General features: G+C 41.0%; 1 protein-coding gene across 4 annotated transcripts in view; it reads left to right on the top strand.

The window, feature by feature from the left end:
- The window catches only part of LOC106093809 (venom dipeptidyl peptidase 4), a 638,446-nt gene that overhangs the window by 590,555 nt on the left and 27,223 nt on the right, over positions 1-20,668 (top strand). Inside the window, exon 1 of one of the 4 annotated variants that reach the window (XM_013260969.2) lies at positions 14,371-14,585. The exons of the other annotated variants lie outside the window; for them this stretch is intronic. Within the exon in view, the coding sequence (XP_013116423.2) occupies positions 14,484-14,585 (102 nt within the window). The 5' untranslated portion in view covers positions 14,371-14,483. Of the gene's footprint in view, positions 1-14,370; positions 14,586-20,668 lie in introns of those variants that run through there. 4 annotated transcript variants of the gene reach the window in all.

The raw sequence follows: 20,668 nt of genomic DNA, 5'->3' as shown, positions 1-20,668 counted from the left end.
AACAGCACTTTTTTAGTGGCCATCGCAATATGGGGCTCAAATAAAGGTATTTGGGAGTAGAATACGAATTTGATATCCAAATGTAGGACCATGTATTTAGGGCATCAATCCTTTCCCAAAATACCACCAAAGGGAAAAAATTTTTCGACCATGCCAATATGTGGCTCAAATGAAAGGTATTTGATATTAGAAAACGAATTTGATAACCTATTTTGGGGCCATATGTTTGGGAGACGCTTCATCCTGTAAACTCCTCTTAAGCCAATGGCAATACAGGGTTTAAATTAATGGTATTTGAGAGTAGAGCACGATGCTGATATTTTTTCAGGGTATATATTTTATCTGGGGACCACCTCCCCCCCGAAAACACCACTAAATCAGAAATCATGAGAATATCGGGTTGAAATAAAGTATTTTAAGAATGGAGTACACCTTACATCTAAACTTAAATTCGTAGACCAATAAAGATCATTTGGGATTAAGATGAAGGCACTTGTATTGTTAAACTGCTAGTCAAGCGATATACTATTTTCGTAGCATGGTATTTCACTAAAAACTTTTAATTGTCGAAAATAAATATTCCAAGGAAACTTTTGTTCCATATAAAGTAAAAGAAGGCGCAGCGGAGCGGGCCCGGGTCAGCTAGTAAAGTATATATATTCTTGGTCGTCATGAAATTTTAAGTCGATTCAGCCATGTCCGTCCGTCCGTCTGTCTGTCGAAAGCACGCTAACTTTCGAAGGAGTAAAGCTAACCGCGTGAAATATTGCACAAATACTTCTTATTTGTGTAGGTCAGTTGGGATTGTAAATGGGCTATATCGGTCTATGTTTTGGTATAGCTGCCAAATAAACCAATCTTGGGTCTTGACTTCTTGAGCCACTAGAAGGCACAACTCTTATCCTATTTGGCTGAAATTATGCGTGAAAAGTTTGTTATGAATTCCAACAACTGTGCTGAGTATGGTTGGAATCGGCCCATAACCTGACATAGCTGTCATATAAACCGATCTTGGGGCTTGACTTCTTGAGCCATTAGAGGGCACAAAATTAGAGGGCTAAAAAATATATATGGGAGCTACATATAAATCTGGACCGACTTTGATGCGATTTGACACACATATTGGGACGTCCAATAAAACACCTTATGCCAAACTTTTTTAAGATCGGACCAAAACTGTGGCTTGTACAGTCTTAGAAAGCCAAATCGGATGGAAGATATATATATGGGAGCTATATCTAAATCTGAACCGATTTTAATGAAATTTTGCACACATATTGGACGCCAAAAAAGTGATTTGTGCAAAATTTATGACAGTCGGACAAGAAATACAAACTGTACCTTGATGACAAGAATACATGGACAGACTGACCAACGGACAGCTAAATGGAATCAGGATGTGATTCTTAGCCGATCGGTATGCTTAGCAATGGCTCTAGCTCTTCTCCTTTTTAGCGTTGCAAACAAATGCACAAAGTTAAAATACCCTGTACCGCAGTGGTGGTGAAGGGTATACATTTTTTTTCAAATCTACAACATCTTGTCATAATTACCCAACCATCATGTTTGATGGCGAACATCAAACAACTGATTTGTTAGCTAAAAAGAAGCTCCACAGATAGAGCAACTAAGAAAGAAAACTAAATTAGTAATTTCAGCTCAAATTAAAAATAAAAAACTTCTTCATACATTTTTTCGTCATTTCCCATTTGGGCCCAAGCATCTACTTTAGATGACCATCACTACTAAATTGCTGAACAAACAGCAAATACTCTAGAAAATAATTGCTCTGAAAAAGGTTACGGACGTGTGAACACATACACACGCATCCCTGTGGTCTTTAAGTATCAAACATAAGCGAAACATCATCAGAAAAACATCGTCAGCATCAACACCACCACTACTTATCCAAGGCTAATGAGGATCAAATAAAGTTGCCAACCATGACCAAGAAAAGGAACACTGCAAAGTGTTTGCATAGCAAATTTAAAAGGGAATTATTAAACAAGTAAAAGCGTGCTAAGTTCGGCCGGGCCGAATCTTATATACCCTCCACCATGGATGGCATTTGCCGAGTTCTTTTCCCGGCATCTCTTCTTAGGCAAAAAAAGGATATAAGAAATAATTTGCTCTGCTATTAGAGCGATATGAAGATATGGTCCGGTTTAGACCACAATTAAATTATATGTTGGAGCCCTGTGTAAAATGTCAGCCACTTCGAATAAGAATTGCGCCCTTCGGGGGCTCAAGAAGTAAAATAGAGAGATCGATTTATATGGGAGCTGTATCGGGCTATAGACCGATTCAGACCATAATAAACACGTCTGGTGATGGTTATGAGAGAATCCGTCGTAGAAAATTTCAAGCAAATCGGATAGTAATTGCGACCTCTAGAGGTTCAAGAAGTCAAGATCCCAGATCGGTTTATATGGCAGCTATATCAGGTTATGAACCGATTTGAACCATACTTAGCACAGTTGTTGGATATTATAACAAAATACTTCGTGCAAAAATTCATTCAAATCGGATAAGAATTGCGCCCTGTAGAGGCTCAAGAAGTCAAGATCCCAGATCGGTTTATATGGCAGCTATATCAGGTTATGAACCGATTTGAACCATACTAGGCACAGTTGTTGGATATTATAACAAAATACTTCGTGCAAAAATTCATTCAAATCGGATAAGAATTGCGCCCTGTAGAGGGTCAAGAAGTCAAAACCCAAGATCGGTTTATATGGCAGCTATATCAGGTTATTAACCGATTTAAACTATACTTGGCACAGTTGTTGGATATTATAACAAAACACATCGTACAAAATTTCATTCCAATCGGATAAGAATTGCGCCCTCTAGAGGCTCAAGAAGTCAAGACCCAAGATCGGTTTATATGACAGCTATATCAGACTATGGACCGATTTGAACCATACCTGGCACAGTTGTTGAATATCATATCAAAACACGTCGTGCAAAATTTCATTCCAATCGGATAAGAATTGTGCCCTCTAGAGGCTCAAGAAGTCAAAACCCAAGATCGGTTTATATGGCAGCTATATCAAAACATGGACCGATATGGCCCATTTACAATACCAACCGACCTACACTAATGAGAAGTATTTGTGCAAAATTTCAAGCGGCTAGCTTTACTCCTTCGGAAGTTAGCGTGCTTTCGACAGGCAGACGGACGGACGGACGGACGGACATGGCTAGATCGACATAAAATGTCGCGACTATCAAGAATATATATACTTTATGGGGTCTCAGACGAACATTTCGAGTAGTTACAAACAGAATGACGATATTAGTATACTCCCCATCTTATGGTGGTGGGTATAATAAGGTTATGTTAGGTTGAAAAGAGGGTGCGGATATTAATTCTTCCCATTCCGCTATGGGCATACAAAGATCAGGAATTCTGTACTGCTTACAAAATATGCTCTACGTCCCTAAGTTTGTTAATGTTTGGTATTGTGCTGGTATTATCCGAATAACCCGGGCATAAGTCAGGCGAATAACCTGATTTTGCATAAGTGAGCTCGTAGCCCTATGTGTCCCATTGTGATATCGAAAGTTATACTGTTCTGCTTGTTACTTCTTTTCAATTATAGCCCCGTGTTCTCACGATCCGGATCTCCCCATGCTGCTGTAGCGCCTACGGCGCATCTACATAGTGCCAAATATCTGTGAACCTTCTCGGTACGCTTCTGAATGTGACACTTGCAATTTCGTTTGCTAGATCACTATTAAGTGTTTGACCTTGTCACGAGGAAGTGAAACAGTCTTCTCTAGGTATAGTCCAGTCATATGTCATCGGCAAGACCCTTTCGGCCCTTCTCCATATCTGATTTGGATCCCTTCCCCTTAGAAGTATTATAACAAAATAAAATAAAAGTAGCAGGAAATTGAACTTCTAAGTTCGGCCGGGCCGAATCTTGGCATCCCACCAACATGGATTCTATATTGTGTTAAAATACCAAATTTTTGTCAGGTGTATGATAGTTCTTCAGAAAAGTTTTCAGGAACAGCTCAAGAGACAGAGTCATTTTACACCCTGAGCCCTGAGGGTCAAATTCTTATCTCATCCCTGTAACTTCTGTTATGACCTTCAACATCCAAAAGTGTAGCAAATGGGTTCATAACCCGTTCTAGCACCCATATTTACCTACCTCCGGATTATACTTCTTCACCACAATGACTTCTGTTATGACCTCCAACATCGGTATCAAATATGGTGCGGATCAGCCTAAAACGTCCTAAAATTTCACATAAAAATAAAGTTTTAATAAATTTTACATGAAATTTTTTTCTATTTTTCCAATACTGATTTTTTAGCTGTTTCATTTTATTCATGGATTGTTTTGTCCATTGACTTTAGTTTTGCTTCTATTTAGAATTGAAAGCAAAACAAGTAAAAGCGTGCTAAGTTTGGCCGGGCCAAATCTTATTTACCCTCCACCATGGATCGCATTTGTCGAGTTCTTTTCCCGGCATCTCTTCTTAGGCAAAAAAGGATATAAGAAACATGTAAAAGTGTGCTAAGTTCGGCCGGCCAGAATCTTACATACCCTCCACCATGGATCGCATTTGCCGAGTTCTTCTCCCGGCATCTCTTCTTAGGCAAAAAAAGATATAAGAAAAGATTTGCTCTGCCATTATTATATTATTACATGTTGGAGACCTGTGTAAAATGTCAGCCAATTCGAATAAGAATTGCGCCCTTTGGGGGCTCAAGAAGTAAAATAGAGAGATCGATTTATATGGGAGCTGTATCGGGCTATAGACCGATTCAGACCATAATAAACACGTATGTTGATGGTCATGAGAGAATCCGTCGTACAAAATTTCATTCCAATCGGACAAGAATTGCACACTCTAGAGGCTCAAGAAGTCAAGACCCAAGATCGGTTTATATGACAGCTATATCAGGTTATGGTCCGATTTGAACCATTCTTGGCACAGTTGTTGGATATCATAACAAAACACGTCGTGCCAAAATTCATTCAAATCGGATAGGAATTGCGCACTCTAGAGGCTCAAGAAGTCAAGACCCCAGATCGGTTTATATGGCAGCTATATCAGGTTATGAACCGATTTGAACCATACTTGGCACAGTTGTTGAATATCATAACAAAATACTACATGCAAAAATTCATTCAAATTGGATAAAAATTGCGCCCTCCAGAGGCTCAAGAAGTCAAGATCCCAGATCGGTTTATACGGCAGCTATATCCGGTTATAGACCGATTTGAACCATACTTGGCACAGTTGTTGGATATCATAACAAAACACGTCGTGCCAAAATTCATTCAAATCGGATAAGAATTGCGCCCTCTGGAGGCTCAAGAAGTCAAGATCCCAGATCGGTTTATATGGCAGCTATATCCGGTTATAGACCGATTTGAACCATACTTGGCACAGTTGTTGGATATCATAACAAAACACGTCGTGCCAAAATTCATTCAAATCGGATAAGAATTGCGCCCTCTGGAGGCTCAAGAAGTCAAGACCCAAGATCGGTTTATAGGACAGCTATATCAGGTTATAGACCGATTTGAACCATACTCGGTTTATATGGCAGCTATATCCGGTTATAGACCGATTTGAACCATACTTGGCACAGTAGTTGGATATTATAACAAAACACGTCGTGCAAAATTTCATTCCAATCGGATAAGAATTGCGCCCGCTAAAGGCTCAAGAAGTCAAGACCCAAGATCGGTTTATATGGCAGCTATATCAGGTTATGAACCGATTTGAACCATACTTGGCACAGTTATTGGATATCATAAGAAAACACGTCGTGCAAAATTTCATTCCAATCGAATAAGAATTGCGCACTCTAGAGGCTCAAGAAGTCGAGACCCAAGATCGGTTTATATGGCAGCTATATCAGGTTATGAACCGATTTGAACCATACTTGGCACAGTTGTTGGATATCATAACAAAACACGTCGTGCAAAATTTCCTTCCAATCGGTTAAGAATTCCGCACTCTAGAAGCTCAAGAAGTCAAGACCCAAGATCGGTTTATATGGCAGCTATATCAAAAAATGGACCGATATGGCCCATTTACAATACCAACCGACCTACACTAATAAGAAGTATTTGTGCAATACTTTTTGGGGTCCTAAATCAATATTTCGAGGTGTTACAAACACAATGACTAGATAAGTATACCCCCATCATATGGTGGTGGGTATAAAAAAGCAAATCACTTCTTTCCTATTAAATTTTTATTTATTTTTATGTTTGTTATGCCACGTTTTCATTTTTCACTTTTCCCAACCACCTCATTCAAATTTGTTCACCAAAAAGTGATTTTAAAAACCAAATTCGTAGAATTGTTAATTTCTTATTTTACTTTGCTAAGAGGGGATTTAAATTTCGCTCTTTTGACGTATATATAGCAGTAGTATTTTTAGTTTGAATTTTTTTCAAAGCAATTTCAAGTAAGCTTTTTATGAATGTTTATTTTGATGTGGGTAGCCGTAAACGCAGCCGTTTCCGTTTCCTATTCATAGCTATAACCGTAGTCCAATGGAATTTGTGGTGCTTACTTGAAATAGTGTTTGCTTTGCTTGGTTTGTTTTTTCTTTTAGTGGGTTACTTACATTGGGTTTTTCTCTCCTTGCCGCTTAGTCCTTATTTGTTGTTTCCTTTTTTCCCCGTCTACTTTGGTTCTTTATGGTCCATTAGTGGAGCATCATTTTTTCCGCCATCATCATCACCATCCGTATTGCGTTATGGGCTATTTTCTTTTAAACCACTACAATTTACCGGAGTTTATTTGTTTGTTTGCACGTTTAGCAACGATTTGATGATGATTTGAATTTTGTCAGTAGTGAATGAGATTTAAATATGATGGAGGGGTGGAGTGATGTGTTTAAATAAATCTGCCAAAAAGATAAAATGAAAGAGAGAGAGAGAGAAATGATGCCCTGCTCACAGACCGGCAAATATCAATATTTGTTAGCCAAAATCCTCCTTAGTCCACAACATGAACCAAAATTTGTTTATCGTCTGATGCAAAGGATAAACAAACTAAGGAAAATTGAAAATTTTTTAAGGACAATGGCATCTCTAGGTAGTGATGTTTGAAAGGGCACCGGAGTCGCTTGTGGGGAGGAATTTGGAGATTTTTCAGGGCATTGCCAATAATGTGGGGTTGATATCTTCAAATCAATTGAATAATCTTCATAAGTTTAAGGAAAAATGCCTTGCCACTACCGTTTCGAAGGAGTCATAAGCGATTCTGAAAACGGATCCTGAAAGACTATAATTCTTATGTGGAACCAAACTCCACGCTAGGTTGCAAATTGCATATTTGCTCATGAACATTCAATTAAGGAACAGATGCAAACGTTTCACGTATCATTGAACGATTAAAGTTTTTAAACTCAATGATAAAGGACCTCGTTTTTATAGCTGAGTCCGAACAGCGTGCCGTAGTGCAACATCTCTTTGGAGGGTTTTTACATGGCAAAGTATCTCACAAATCTGGCTAGCATTAGGAGGGGAAAACCACTGCTGAAAAATAGTTTCTGATGTTCTTGCTCGCCAGGATTCGAGCCCAAGCATTCAGCGTCATAGCAGAACATGCTAGCCTCTGCGCTACGGTGGCCACCTCTAGGTTGCAAATTGCAAATTTCCCCATGAACATTTTACTGAGGATCTGGGCCAAACTTCTCACTGAGTGCTGTCCGATTTTAATTCAAAGCTCAATGATAAGGGGCCTCCTTTCTATCCTGACCGGACCAGGATAGTCGGCTGACCGGGCCGACTATGGCTGGCTGGGCCACCCCAGGCCGTTACATAAGTCCAGAATGACAAGGCGGTCGAAAATCTTATCCAGCTCCCCACCATCGCGGGGCATTGGTACAGCAGGTACTCGATAGTTTCCTACTCCTCCTTATCCCCATAGACCCTAAGAAATACTCCTCGGCCTGAGCCCATCGTCATGTCCCCCCAGCAATCCAACATCGCGTTCCCGAGAACCTTGGCAACAGGGCCTTAGCCTCCTGCGCATTTGCCGTAGTAGAAATTTACCATACAAAATAGCCAGCACAGAGGGGGGTTTATCGCCGTTGCACTAGCAGAATCCATCAACGAGCCAAACCTGACCAGCTCGGCAACCGCCTCGTTCCCTGCTAGCCCTTGATGGTCCGGAGCCCAGCACAATCTGACGGCAGTACCCAAATGTCCGAAACATTCCTTGCATCTCCCATCAAGTCTCGGACTCACAGCCAGGACTTTCAATGCCGTCTCACTGTTCCTATATATCGTGACTGTCCGACAAGGCCGCCGCTGCTGATTCAGGATCACATCCAAGGCCCTGAAACTCAACAATAACCCCTGCACCGGTGCCGCCATCCAGCCAGGACTCATCTGTGTAGACAGAGGGACCTGAGAAGGGTGGAACACCTCGTCTCCGGTAAAACAAAAAAGGTTTCACTAATGCAACGAAATCGTCCCACGCCAGCGGTCTTCCGCAAAACAGTCAACTGGCCGAAATCCAAAGATCGCCATATATCTGACTCTCTTGGTCTGAGAAGGCGTGAGGAGATGTAGTGTTAACGCGAGGATGTCGAGTGTGAACATTTTTATGGACAGTAAAGTGGTCATCAGGACAATAAGAATCAGGGCGATAGGGCCACTAGCAGTCTTGCCTTCTCTGAGGCACGGTCCGCATTGTTTCGGTGCCAGGACATAGCGAAGTTAGAGAGAATGAAAGAGCAGACAATTTTGCCAGTGAATGCCAGAGGGCTGCCATTACTGAACTTGGTTAACCCGAAGCATTTCGGGGCGGCGCAGTCCCAGTTGTCACTTCGTTTGTAACACTGAGACATCAAAATATTGATCTGAGTTGCGACATGAAAAGAGCCCATTTAGCCTCAGTTTTGACTTTCTCCTCAACGTCCATTCTCCAGTTCAACTTCTGGTCAATAATTACGCTTAGGTATTTAAACTCCCCAGAGAGCAGCAGCTCCACCCCAGCCGGGACCGGCACCCTGAACTTATCATACGTCCTGGCACAGAGCACCCTGAAGTAAATGCGTGATGTTAGAGAAAAAGCAGCCGCCAAAAAAAAAAACCGACGTCAACAGCATAGGCAAACAAATTTATTCTCTCCTTGTGAGAATCCCATTGACTACAAAGAGCCACAACAGAGGGTGTAAAACCCCTCCCTGCAGAGTCCCTCCTTTCACAATTTTCCTAATCAAGGCTTCAGCCAGTGAAACATTGATTATTCTACATTTTTCTGAATTTTATCCGTTTTTTTTTTTTTTTGAAAAACTTTCCTATAGCTCTTAAAAAATCACCCTTTATATCTACAAAGGCCGACAAATTGAAGTTGTTTGTTTTCAAGTTTATTTCTATGGAACCCACCATGTCGTGAAACGCACTATTAACAGACCGACCCTTGGTATAGGCATGCTGGTAGCCGCTAACCAGTGTTGGGTCAAGAAGATCCCTGATGAACGCATCCAACAGTCCCACAAGTGTCAAAGACTGAGAGACTAGGAGTGGCTGGATTTTCTCGCCTTAGGAATGAAAACGAACCCACCTCTCGTCACACAGTTGGCATAAATCCTCTCCAGAAGCCGCATGGTATACGCTCCCGCCTTCTGTAGCATGGCCGGCAATATGACATCCGATGCGGTCCATTTGTAAGGCTCAAATGAATTAAACGACCGGATTACCTTCCCTTCGTTCGAGGGTATGATAACAGAGGGAATGTGACTCCGCACTGTTTTGAGTCCGAGGGCTAACATCAGAAAATCACCGGCCCACTGGCCACATTCGAACAACCCGAGACTGCGTTGTAGCCAGGAGTTCGAGAGCTTTGGAACTAGACTCCATCCAAGCTACGTTATCTTTTAGGACAATCTTGAGGGCCTTCAGGTTCTTAGAGAACCTACCCACCTATGCACAGAAGCCAATCCATGAGGCCCTCTTTGCCTATCTCAGCGCCTTCTTGCACCGGTTCAGGGGCTCCTTATAAAGCTCCATACTCAGGATGAGGACTTACTAGTGGTCCGCCTCAGCTTCCTATTTCAACAACCCGACTGCGATCTCTTACCTGGGTAAATAAGACGGTAGTTCTCCTCAAAGTTATTGGGCGACTCGGTAGCCAAGTTGGAAGCGTCCTCGGATTGCCAGACCACGGAGTCCTAGGTTGTTGTTGTGGTAACCACATTTTCATGTGGAGGTGGCGTTTCGCGTCCAGCTCTTGTAGGTGAGAAAGCTCATTCAGGCTCATGGTCAGATGGTAAGCATGTCCGCCTTTGACGCTGAAAGACTAGGTTCGAATCCTGGCGAAAACATCAGAAAAAACAGTAAAAGCGTGCTAAGTTCGGCCGGGCCGAATCTTGGGAACCCACCACCATGGATTCTGCTAAAAATTTATACAAAGTAAATTTAGTTGAAGGGTATGATTTTATTCTACATACCCAACTTCTGTCAAACCAGCAAAAATGAAAGCTTCTAGCACCAAAATCAAACAAAAATTGCGACTTGAAAGGACTCAAGAAGTCAAAGCGGGAGTTCGATTTATATGGGAGTGATAAACCAGGTAATAGACCGATTCGGACCGTACTTAACACAATTGTTGGAAGTCACAACGGGGGACCACGTGGAAAATTTCCAAAAATCGGACAAAAATTGCGCCTTGTAGGAGCTCAAGCCGCTCGGGAGATCGGTTAAATAGAAGCTACATCAGGTTATAGACCTATTTGAACCGTACTGGACGCAGTTGTTTGAAGTCATAACAGAACACCCAATGCAAAAATTCAGAATTCAGAATGTAAGAGCTCAAGATATCAAATCGGGAAATCGGTTTATATGGGAGCTATATGAGGTTGTAGACCTATTTAGAACGTACTAAGCAAAGTTGTTGGAAGTTACAGCAAACTGGACAAAAATTGCCGCTTCCAGGGGCTAAAGAAGTCAAATCGGGGGATCGGTTTAAAAATTTCTCCCCAAAGAGGTGTCGCACTGCGGCACGCCGTTCGGACTCGGCTATAAAAAAGAGGCCCCTTATGATTGAGCTTTAACTTGAATCGTACAGCACTCATTGATATGTGAGAAGTTTGCCCCTGTTTTTTAGTGGAATGTTCATAGGCAAATCTGCATTTAGTATACACTGAGTTGCGCGAAGCCCCCCTCAATTCCGAACCGAATATGGCCCCTTTATTGCCCCATTTCAATCTGGAATAGAGATTTGTTTTAGATCCTCCCGATAACTGAACCGAATATGGTTCATATTGCACCATATTTTGATTTAGATACCATACACTGAGTTGCGCGAAGCCCTTTACATTCCAAACCGACCTTATTAAGATATTGCTGCCGTATAGGCCGATCTGCTGATTTAGGACCTAAAGTTTATAAAAACAACATTTACTAAGCGATTTCGTGGAAATTTGGAACTGTGAATTCGACTACCCCCCCATACTCGAACCGAATATGGTCGAAATCGGTTCATATTTAGATGTAGCTGCCATAAATGGCCAGGCCTGCCGTTTTAGAGTCTTAAGCCCATAAAAACCAGAGTTGTACTTAGCACCGTGATATGCAAACTGAATATGGTTTATATCGGATCTTGCGGATTTTGGATTTCAAGCCCACATTTATTACCCGATTTTACTGAAACTTGGTCCCCCGAGTCGATTATGGTGCATATCGTCCCATTTTGAGATATATCTGCTTTATATACCGATCAGCCGATATAGGGGTCTTAAACCCATAGAAGCCGTATTTATTGCCTAATAACAGTGAAATTCGCAACAACGAGTTGAACTAGGTCTTCCGATATACGAACCGAATATGGTTGAGATCGGATCATATTTAAATATAGCTGCCAAATCGTAAATAGGGTTTTCGTTTTGTCCCGGTTACATAACCGGCCGATTTCTAAGCCGTTTCTGTAACCGGTTCCTAAGCTGGTTATGTAACCGATCTCGGAACCGGTTACATAACCGGTTCTGAAGTTATGAAGCTCATGTTTGTTTGTGTTGCGAAACTGGTTTCTGAACCGATTATGGTACCGGCTATGTAACCGGTAACCGGTTATATTACCAGTTTCTGAACCGGTTATGAACCCGATTTCTCAACTGGACTGGTTTTGCACAAAATTTTTTTTCCAAAATTTAAAATCAAAATGTTGAGATTTTTCTTTGAATTAAACAACGAAACCCACAAGGCCGTGTTATTAACAGAAGTGGCTAAAGTTCGCTTCAGTGCCGAATATGGTTCAGAAAATATTTAAATATAGCTGCCAAGTCTTAAATAAGGTGTTTGGAATAGTTGTGAAGCTGGTGTTTGATCCCCTTTGCTGAACCGGTTTTGTTACCGGTTTCTGAACCGGTTATGAATCCGATTTCTGAACTAGACTGGTTTAAAAGCAAAATTTTTTCGATTGTTCCATAAAATAAACAACGAAACTCCCAAAGATTTTCATATGATTTCTATGTGAGCGTTACAGTGGATTTGTCATATTATTTTCAAAACTCTTTTTGCATTTTTTATGATTTTGTTTCTATTTTTCTACATTTAACTGCATGTTTATATCAAATGCTTGTAATTTCCTATATTTAAACGGCCAATTAGTGCAAATCCTTACCTTGAAACAATAAAATTTTGGTATTTATTTATGGAATGCTTGTTGTTTTTGTTCTGCCGCAAATGGCCAAACAGTGATACTGCAAATTTTAGTGTTTTTGCTCACAACAAAGTTCTTGGTTTTGCGTTTTTCCTATGACCGACCTTATTAAAAGCAAACATAAACAATGATTTGTGTTAATGGTGTTGACTGAATTTACCCTTAATGATGTTGTGATATTGACTTTTATGATTTTAATGTTATTTCCAAATGCAACACTAATACTGGCTACCTACCTATCGGCGGCGATGGCGTCAATAATGGATTCTGAACCAAAATGGGCTGTTTGCACTGATCCTTACAACGATGTCTACGATGATGATGATGATGATGATGACTATGGTGGCGATAATATTAACAAATATATGTATGTTATTACAAAAATATCTCTCGTCTGTCTGTCTTCTTTGTTTGGCTTCGTGCGTGTGGTCTTGATGGGTCTATAAATGAATTTATCTACTCCGTCTTTCAACGACTATGGCTTACTTATGTCTGTGTCCATATAGTTAAGTCATCTTGATTATGGCCATAATAAAATCTTAGCCAGATATGGTAAATATTTGCCCAACAAACAACAGCAGGAGCCACATCAGCATAATTTGCCCGGAAGAAGGCCGGGATATCTGCAATACAATAAACTTAGTGGCAATGGTCCACTTATCACCACCAGCACGAGTAGCAGCAGCTTGAGTGGGGGTGGAGGCAATAACCCACAAAACGCCGCATTTAGCAGTTTCAGCAGCAATGAAAGGGGGACAATTGAAGGCAATAGCCTCGAAATGGATGAAGAGGAGGAGATTGAGCAGCAGCAGCAGCAGCATCAGAAACAGCAAAGAGACCTAGAGGACAGGGAAGGACGCAGCATGACAGGTGATAGTGGTCATCTAAGTGGTGGCTCATTCGACACCGACTCCACAGGCCTCACCGAAGGCAGACACTGTGATTTGTTTAGTGACAAACAGGGTTCCGTGGTTAGGTATGAAGCAAACCATGTTCAGCCACCCTCCTCGGTGTATGGCACACGTTCAGGTTCACAAATCCGTATTAATTCGGCAAATCGAATCGCCAATGAGGCTTCTAAAGTTGTACCAACTATAGCGGCCATAAGTGGCTCACGTCTGGGTAGCTTGGCCCGCTTTGATAAATCCTCCATGGAGGCTGGATCTAGGAATTCATTACATCATAACATTTATTCGAATGACTCGTATGAGAGTCGTTATGCCAATGACCATAGCATGACAGCCTCATCGACATTTCTGCTGGAGGACGCCGGCGAGGGGCCAGGTGAAACCGTTGAGCAGGAGTATGGGGGGAAAACCTATCGAGTGCCCTTAGATATACCCACACCACCGCCTCAACCACAAATGGTGCATAATCGACCAACACTTTGGCAACAGCGTGAGAATATTGGCAGCCTAAGCAAAAACTGCAGTCACAATTTTCATCAAATTACAGCGGGTGTAGCCACTGCTCATAGGCCACATCCTGCATGTCGAACAACATCCTCCTCGGTGTCTTTGCAGCAGCAAGCGGCCAACGCAGCAGTGGTGAATAGCAATGAGACACCCTTGGCCAATGGTTTGAGTCATCATCAGCAGCAACGCCACCATTATCATCATACACAGCAGCAGCAGCAGCAGCAGCAGCATCAAAGCCTCCATCATTCCATGATGAGTGGTCTTAATTGGAATTGGAAATTACAAGAACCACAACAACACCAGCAACAGCAGTTGCTGCATCGCCACTACTCGCCTCCTCACCAGGGTGCCGGTAATCACCTTGGCCAGCATCACCACCACCATCAGCCACCTAGCGGTGCGGTTAAAATGCAGCAATTGCAACATCCCATGTTTCCACAACTTTCGCCCTGCCTTAGCATTAATCAGCGTAATTCATTTCATCACATGGACAATAAGGATTACATGAAGGTAAGAGAGAGTCTGAAGGAAGGGCCAACTCAACATTCTGGCCACACAAAGAAGCAGTTGAAAATCTTGTACGTACGCTTCATCTAGGGCAGCCAATCAGCCAGCCAGCATAATTGAGTTGTAGTTTTATAACCCATTTTGACCATTTGGTCGTTTTCAGTTAATTATGCTAAAATGTTATTATCTCTCCTACAGGAATGCCCGAGTCTCATAGAAAGGATTCACATTTTGTCATCTTAAGGCTTAAGCAGGTTGTGCCCCGGAAAGCTGACAACTACAACCAGCCAAGAAGTTTTCATCTTCTTTAAGCAAAATCCTCTTTAAGGCTTAGCCAATTTCTTTGTGGGGAACTTCACCCAACATGGCCCCTTTACCTTTCTTTTACCAAGGCATTGGCATTTCACAAAGGATCCTAAACGTTTGCTCCTGTGTGTCCATGACTGCCTCGTTCTCGTATAAGGGCGCACATAAATGTTGGGCAAATTACTTAATTAATTATGGCATTAGTTAAGCGCTTGTAGTCGACAACAGTAGCCTAGACCACAACCACCCACCCTACCTCCTTGGCTCTCTGCAAACACCCACTCCATATCAACCATTTTGGCAAAACACCTCCAGGCTCTTAATATGATTAATTTTCTTAAACGTTTTCGTATTTGACACTTGTGCCACACATACTCGCACCAGCAAGCAAATCTTGCAATTTGTGTACTCATCCTTAAAATGATATCCTTGTAAAGTGATAATTGCCACTTAAATTTTAATTCAATCAATATGTTACGCCCCTAAGCGACTTCTGGACATAGCAAAGGGAATTTAGGGGAACATTGGGAAAAGGCCCAAATCCTCTCGTTGAGTTCGTTATTATTTTTATTTTGGCTTGATTGTGAATACATATGACACGGGATGATCAAGGCTGCACACAGGCTGGAATTAGGAGATTTTGCAAAATTTTCCAAGAAAAATTGAAATTTGGACGTTTTCTGAAAAAATAAAATTGTTGCAAAATTTTCAAAAAAAAAAACAAATTCTGACATTTTTTATACCCTCCACCATAAGATGGGGGGTATACTAATTTCGTCATTCTGTTTGTAACTACTCGAAATATTCGTCTGGGACCCCATAAAGTATATATATTCTTGATCGTCGTGAAATTTTATGTCGATCTAGCCATGTCCGTCCGTCCGTCTGTCCGTCCGTCCGTCTGTCCGTCCGTCTGTCTGTCGAAAGCATGCTAACTTCCTAAGAAGTAAAGCTAGCCGCTTGAAATTTTGCACAAATACTTCTTATTAGTGTAGGTCGGTTGGTATTGTAAATGGGCCATATCGGTCCATGTTTTGATATAGCTGCCATATAAACCGATCTTGGGTCTTGACTTCTTGAGCCTCTAGAGTGCGCAATTTTTATCCGATCAGAATGAAATTTTGCACGACGTGGTTTGTTATGATATCCATTAACTATGCCATGTATGGTTCAAATCGGTCCATAACCTGATATAGCTGCCATGTAAACCGATCTTGGGTCTTGACTTCTTAAGCCTCTAGAGGGCGCAATTCTTATCCGATCAGAATGAAATTTTGCACGACGTGGTTTGTTATGATATCCATTAACTATGCCAAGTATGGTTCAAATCGGTCCATAACCTGATATAGCTGCCATATAAACCGATCTTGCGTCTTGACTTCTTGAGCCTCTAGAGTGCGCAATTCTTATCCGATTGGAATGAAATTTTGCACGACGTGTTTTGTTATTATATCCAACAACTGTGCCAAGTATGGTTCAAATCGGTCCATAACCTGATATAGCTGCCATATAAACCGATCTTGGGTCTTGACTTCTTGAGCCTCTAGAGGTCGCAATTCTTATGCGATTGGAATGGAATTTCGCACGACGTGTTTTGTTATGATACCCAACAACTGTTCCAAGTATGGTTTAAATCGGTCCATAACATGATATAGCTGCCATATAAACCGATCTGGGATCTTGACTTCTTGAGCCTCTAGAGGTCGCAATTGTTATCCGATTTGCCTGAAATTTTGTACAACGGATTCTTTCATGACCATCAACATACGTGTTTATTATGGTCTGAATCGGTCCATAGCCCGATACAGCTCCCATATAAATCGATCTCTCTATTTTACTTCTTGAGCCCACAAAGGGCGCAATTCTTATTCGAATTGGCTGACATTTTACACAGGTCTCCAACATATAATTTAATTGTGATCCAAACCGGACCATATCTTGATATCGCTCTAATAGCAGAGCAAATCCTTTCTTATATCCTTTTTTTGCCTAAGAAGAGATGCCGGGAAAAGAACTCGACATATGCGATCCATGGTGGAGGGTATATAAGATTCGGCCCGGCCGAACTTAGCACGCTTTTACTTGTTTTTATTTTGGCTTGATCGTGAATACATATGACACGGGATGACCAAGGCTGCACACAGGCTGGAATTAAGAGATTTTGCAAAATTTTCCAAGAAAAATTGAAATTTAGACGTTTTCTGAAAAAATAAAATTGTTGCAAAATTTTCAAAAAAAAAAAACAAATTCTGAAAAAAAAAAACAAAAAAACAAATTTTATATCCTCCACCATAAGATGGGGGTATACTAATTTCGTCATTCTGTTTGTAACTACTCGAAATATTCGTCTGAGACCCCATAAAGTATATATATTCTTGATCGTCGTGAAATTTTATGTCGATCTAGCCATGTCCGTCCGTCTGTCCGTCCGTCCGTCTGTCCGTCCGTCTGTCTGTCGAAAGCATGCTAACTTCCGAAGAAGTAAAGCTAGCCGCTTGAAATTTTGCACGAATACTTCTTATTAGTGTAGGTCGGTTGGTATTGCAAATGGGCCATATCGGTCCATGTTTTGATATAGCTGCCATATAAACCGATCTTGGGTCTTGACTTCTTGAGCCTCTAGAGTGCGCAATTCTTATCCGATCAGAATGAAATTTTGCACGACGTGGTTTCTTATGATATCCATTAACTATGCCAAGTATGGTTCAAATCGGTCCATAACCTGATATAGCTGCCATAAAAACCGATCTTGGGTCTTGACTTCTTAAGCCTCTAGAGGGCGCAATTCTTATCCGATCAGAATGAAATTTTACACGACGTGTTTTGTTATGATATCCAAGAACTGTGCCAAGTATTGTTCAAATCGGTCCATAACCTGATATAGCTGCCATATAAACCGATCTTGGGTCTTGACTTCTTGAACCTCTAGAGTGCGCAATTCTTATCCGATTTGAATGCATTTTTGAACGAAGTGTTTTGTTATGATATCCAACAACTGTGCCAAGTGTGGTTCAAATCGGTTCATAACCGGATATAGCTATCATATAAACAGATTTGGGGACTTGACTTCTTGTGCCTCTAGAGGTCGCAATTATTATCCGATTTGCCTGAAATTTTGTACGACGGATTTCTCATGACCATCAACATACGTGTTTATTATGGTCTGAATCGGTCTATAGCCCGATACAGCTCCCATATAAATCGATCTCTCTATTTTACTTCTTGAGCCCCCAAAGGGCGCAATTCTTATTCGAATTGGCTGACATTTTACACAGTTCTCCATCATGTAATTTAATTGTTGGACCACAATACCATATCTTGATATCGCTCTAATAGCAGAGGAAATCTTTTCTCATATCCTGTTTTGCCTAAGAAGAGATGCCGGGAAAAGAACTCGACAAATGCGATCCATGGTGAAGGGTATATAAGATTCGGCCCGGCCGAACTTAGCACGCTTTTACTTGTTTAAATATAAAAAGGGTGGACGGACCTTCCCCCATATTCTAACTTTCAGAAACGACAGATCTCGGAGATGGGTGGTACGATTTAAGCGAAATTTTTGTGTTCTTTTTTAAATCAAAAATTTGGTATCCAAATTTGGGATGGGGTACCTAGGGGAGCGTCCCACCCCCAAATCCTATGAAATATATATATAGACCAATCACGACAATATGGGACTCAAATGAAAGGTATTTAAGATTAGAAAACGTATCTGATATCCAATGGTCGGACCAAGTGTTTAGGGGACCACCCCAACCTCCAAAAACAACCCTAAATCGGACATATTTACCGACCATGTCAATGTGGGCCTCAAGTTATAGGTATTGGGGGGTAGAGCACGAATTGATACCCACTTTCGGACCAATTTTATGGGGTCTACCCCTATTCCAAAATACCCCACAAAAAGCAATTATTCACTGATCACCGCAATATGGGGCTCAAGTAAAGGTATTTGAAAGTAAAATATGCATCTGATATCGAAATGTGGGACCACGTATTTGGGGTGCCGCCCCAACCCCGACCATGCCAATATGTGGCTCAAATGAAAGGTATTTAGGGCCAATGGCAATAGGGGGTTTAAATAAATGGTATTTTAAAACAGAGCACGATGCTAATATTTTTTTCAGGGCCAAGTGTCTGAGGGACCACCCTTGAAAATACCCCCAAAACGGACAGCATAAGAATATCGGACTAAAATAAAGTCTTCATCCTACATCCAACCATAAAGGGCATTAAACCCCTCGAGCGAATTCGTAGACCAATAAAAATCATATGGGATTCAGATAAAGGCACTTTTATTGTTATACTGTTAGCCAAGCGATATACTACTTTCATAGCATGGTATCTCATTTAAACCTCTTTAATTGTCCAAAATAAATATTCAGAGGATAATTTTGTTTCATATAAAGTAAAAGAAGGCGCAACCAAGCGCACCCGGTTCATATTTTATATAAACCGATCTCCCGCTTGGACTTCTTAAGGCCCTGGAAGCCACGATTTTCTCCCGATTTAGCTAAAATTTTGCAGATAATGTTCTGTTATGATTTCCAACTATTGTTCCCAATACGCTCCAAATCGGTCTATAACCTCATATAGCTCCCATATAAACCGATCTCCCGATTTGACTTCTTGAGCCCCTGCAAGTCACAATTTTTGTCCGATTTGGCTAAAATTTTGCATGTAGTGTTATGTTATGACTTTCAACAACTATGCCAAGTACGGTTCGAATCGGTCTATAACCGGGTACCCCGATTTGACTGAAATTTTGCATGCGGTATTCTGTTACAACTTCCAACAACTGTGGCAAGTACGGTCCAAATCAGTCTATAACCTGATATGGCTCCCATATAGGATTTAATAAAATTTTTATAGAATATATAATATCGGACAATTTTTTCTAAAATAAAACTAGATTTAAAAAAAAAAGCTTTAACTTGACAAATTTTTCTATAGAAAATCTTACTCCATTATTTATTTTCAACTCATTTTTAATGTATGTTATTGCACAAAGAAAGGTAAACCTTAACGACTATACTCTAGGTTACGTCAACAGATAACACGTACACATGAAGGGGGGCATACTCGTATGTGAGTTCCTCTTTGTTTAGCCTTTCTGCCGTCTGGTGAAAAAGACAGGCGGCCAAGCAATGACAAAACTAAAATGTCTTTGTTGCTCTTTATTTTCTTTTTCGCTTATTTTCCTAAAAACCACACAGTATGCTCCATTGCATATTAAAAAATTTCAATATTTCTGTGCGCAAAAGAGAACGTCTGTCCAATTGTCTTTTACACCATTTGCATTGCTGCAAACACAGCTAAAGTTGCGCCTGCGCAACACTTGAGTCAGTGGTTAAAAAGTAAACAAATTCACTACCCAACTGGGGAAAGGCAAATGTCTCGCATTTGACTATGGTTTATGGATACGTGATTGGTATGGGTAATGTTAAGTCATTTAGGTGCTGAAGATGTTAAATAGACAGCGGAATTATGTGCAAAATAAAACAAGTAAAAGCGTGCTAAGTTCGGCCGGATCGAATGTAATATTCCCCTTCACAATGGATCGCATTTGTCGCGTTCTTTTCCCGCTATCTCTTTTTAGGCCAACAAAAGAAAAAATTAAAACAAGTAAAAAGGCGTTAAGTTCGGCCGGGCCGAACTTTGGATACCCACCACCTCGGGAATATATGTAAACCACCTTTCATCAAAATTCGGTGGAAATTTCATACCTTATGTCCCATATCAGTTATATCAAAATATGTTCCGATTTGGACCAAATACTT

This window comes from Stomoxys calcitrans, chromosome 1 (assembly GCF_963082655.1).
Source record: "Stomoxys calcitrans chromosome 1, idStoCalc2.1, whole genome shotgun sequence".
Taxonomy (NCBI): domain Eukaryota; kingdom Metazoa; phylum Arthropoda; class Insecta; order Diptera; family Muscidae; genus Stomoxys; species Stomoxys calcitrans.
This window is presented reverse-complemented; position numbering and strand designations above follow the sequence as displayed.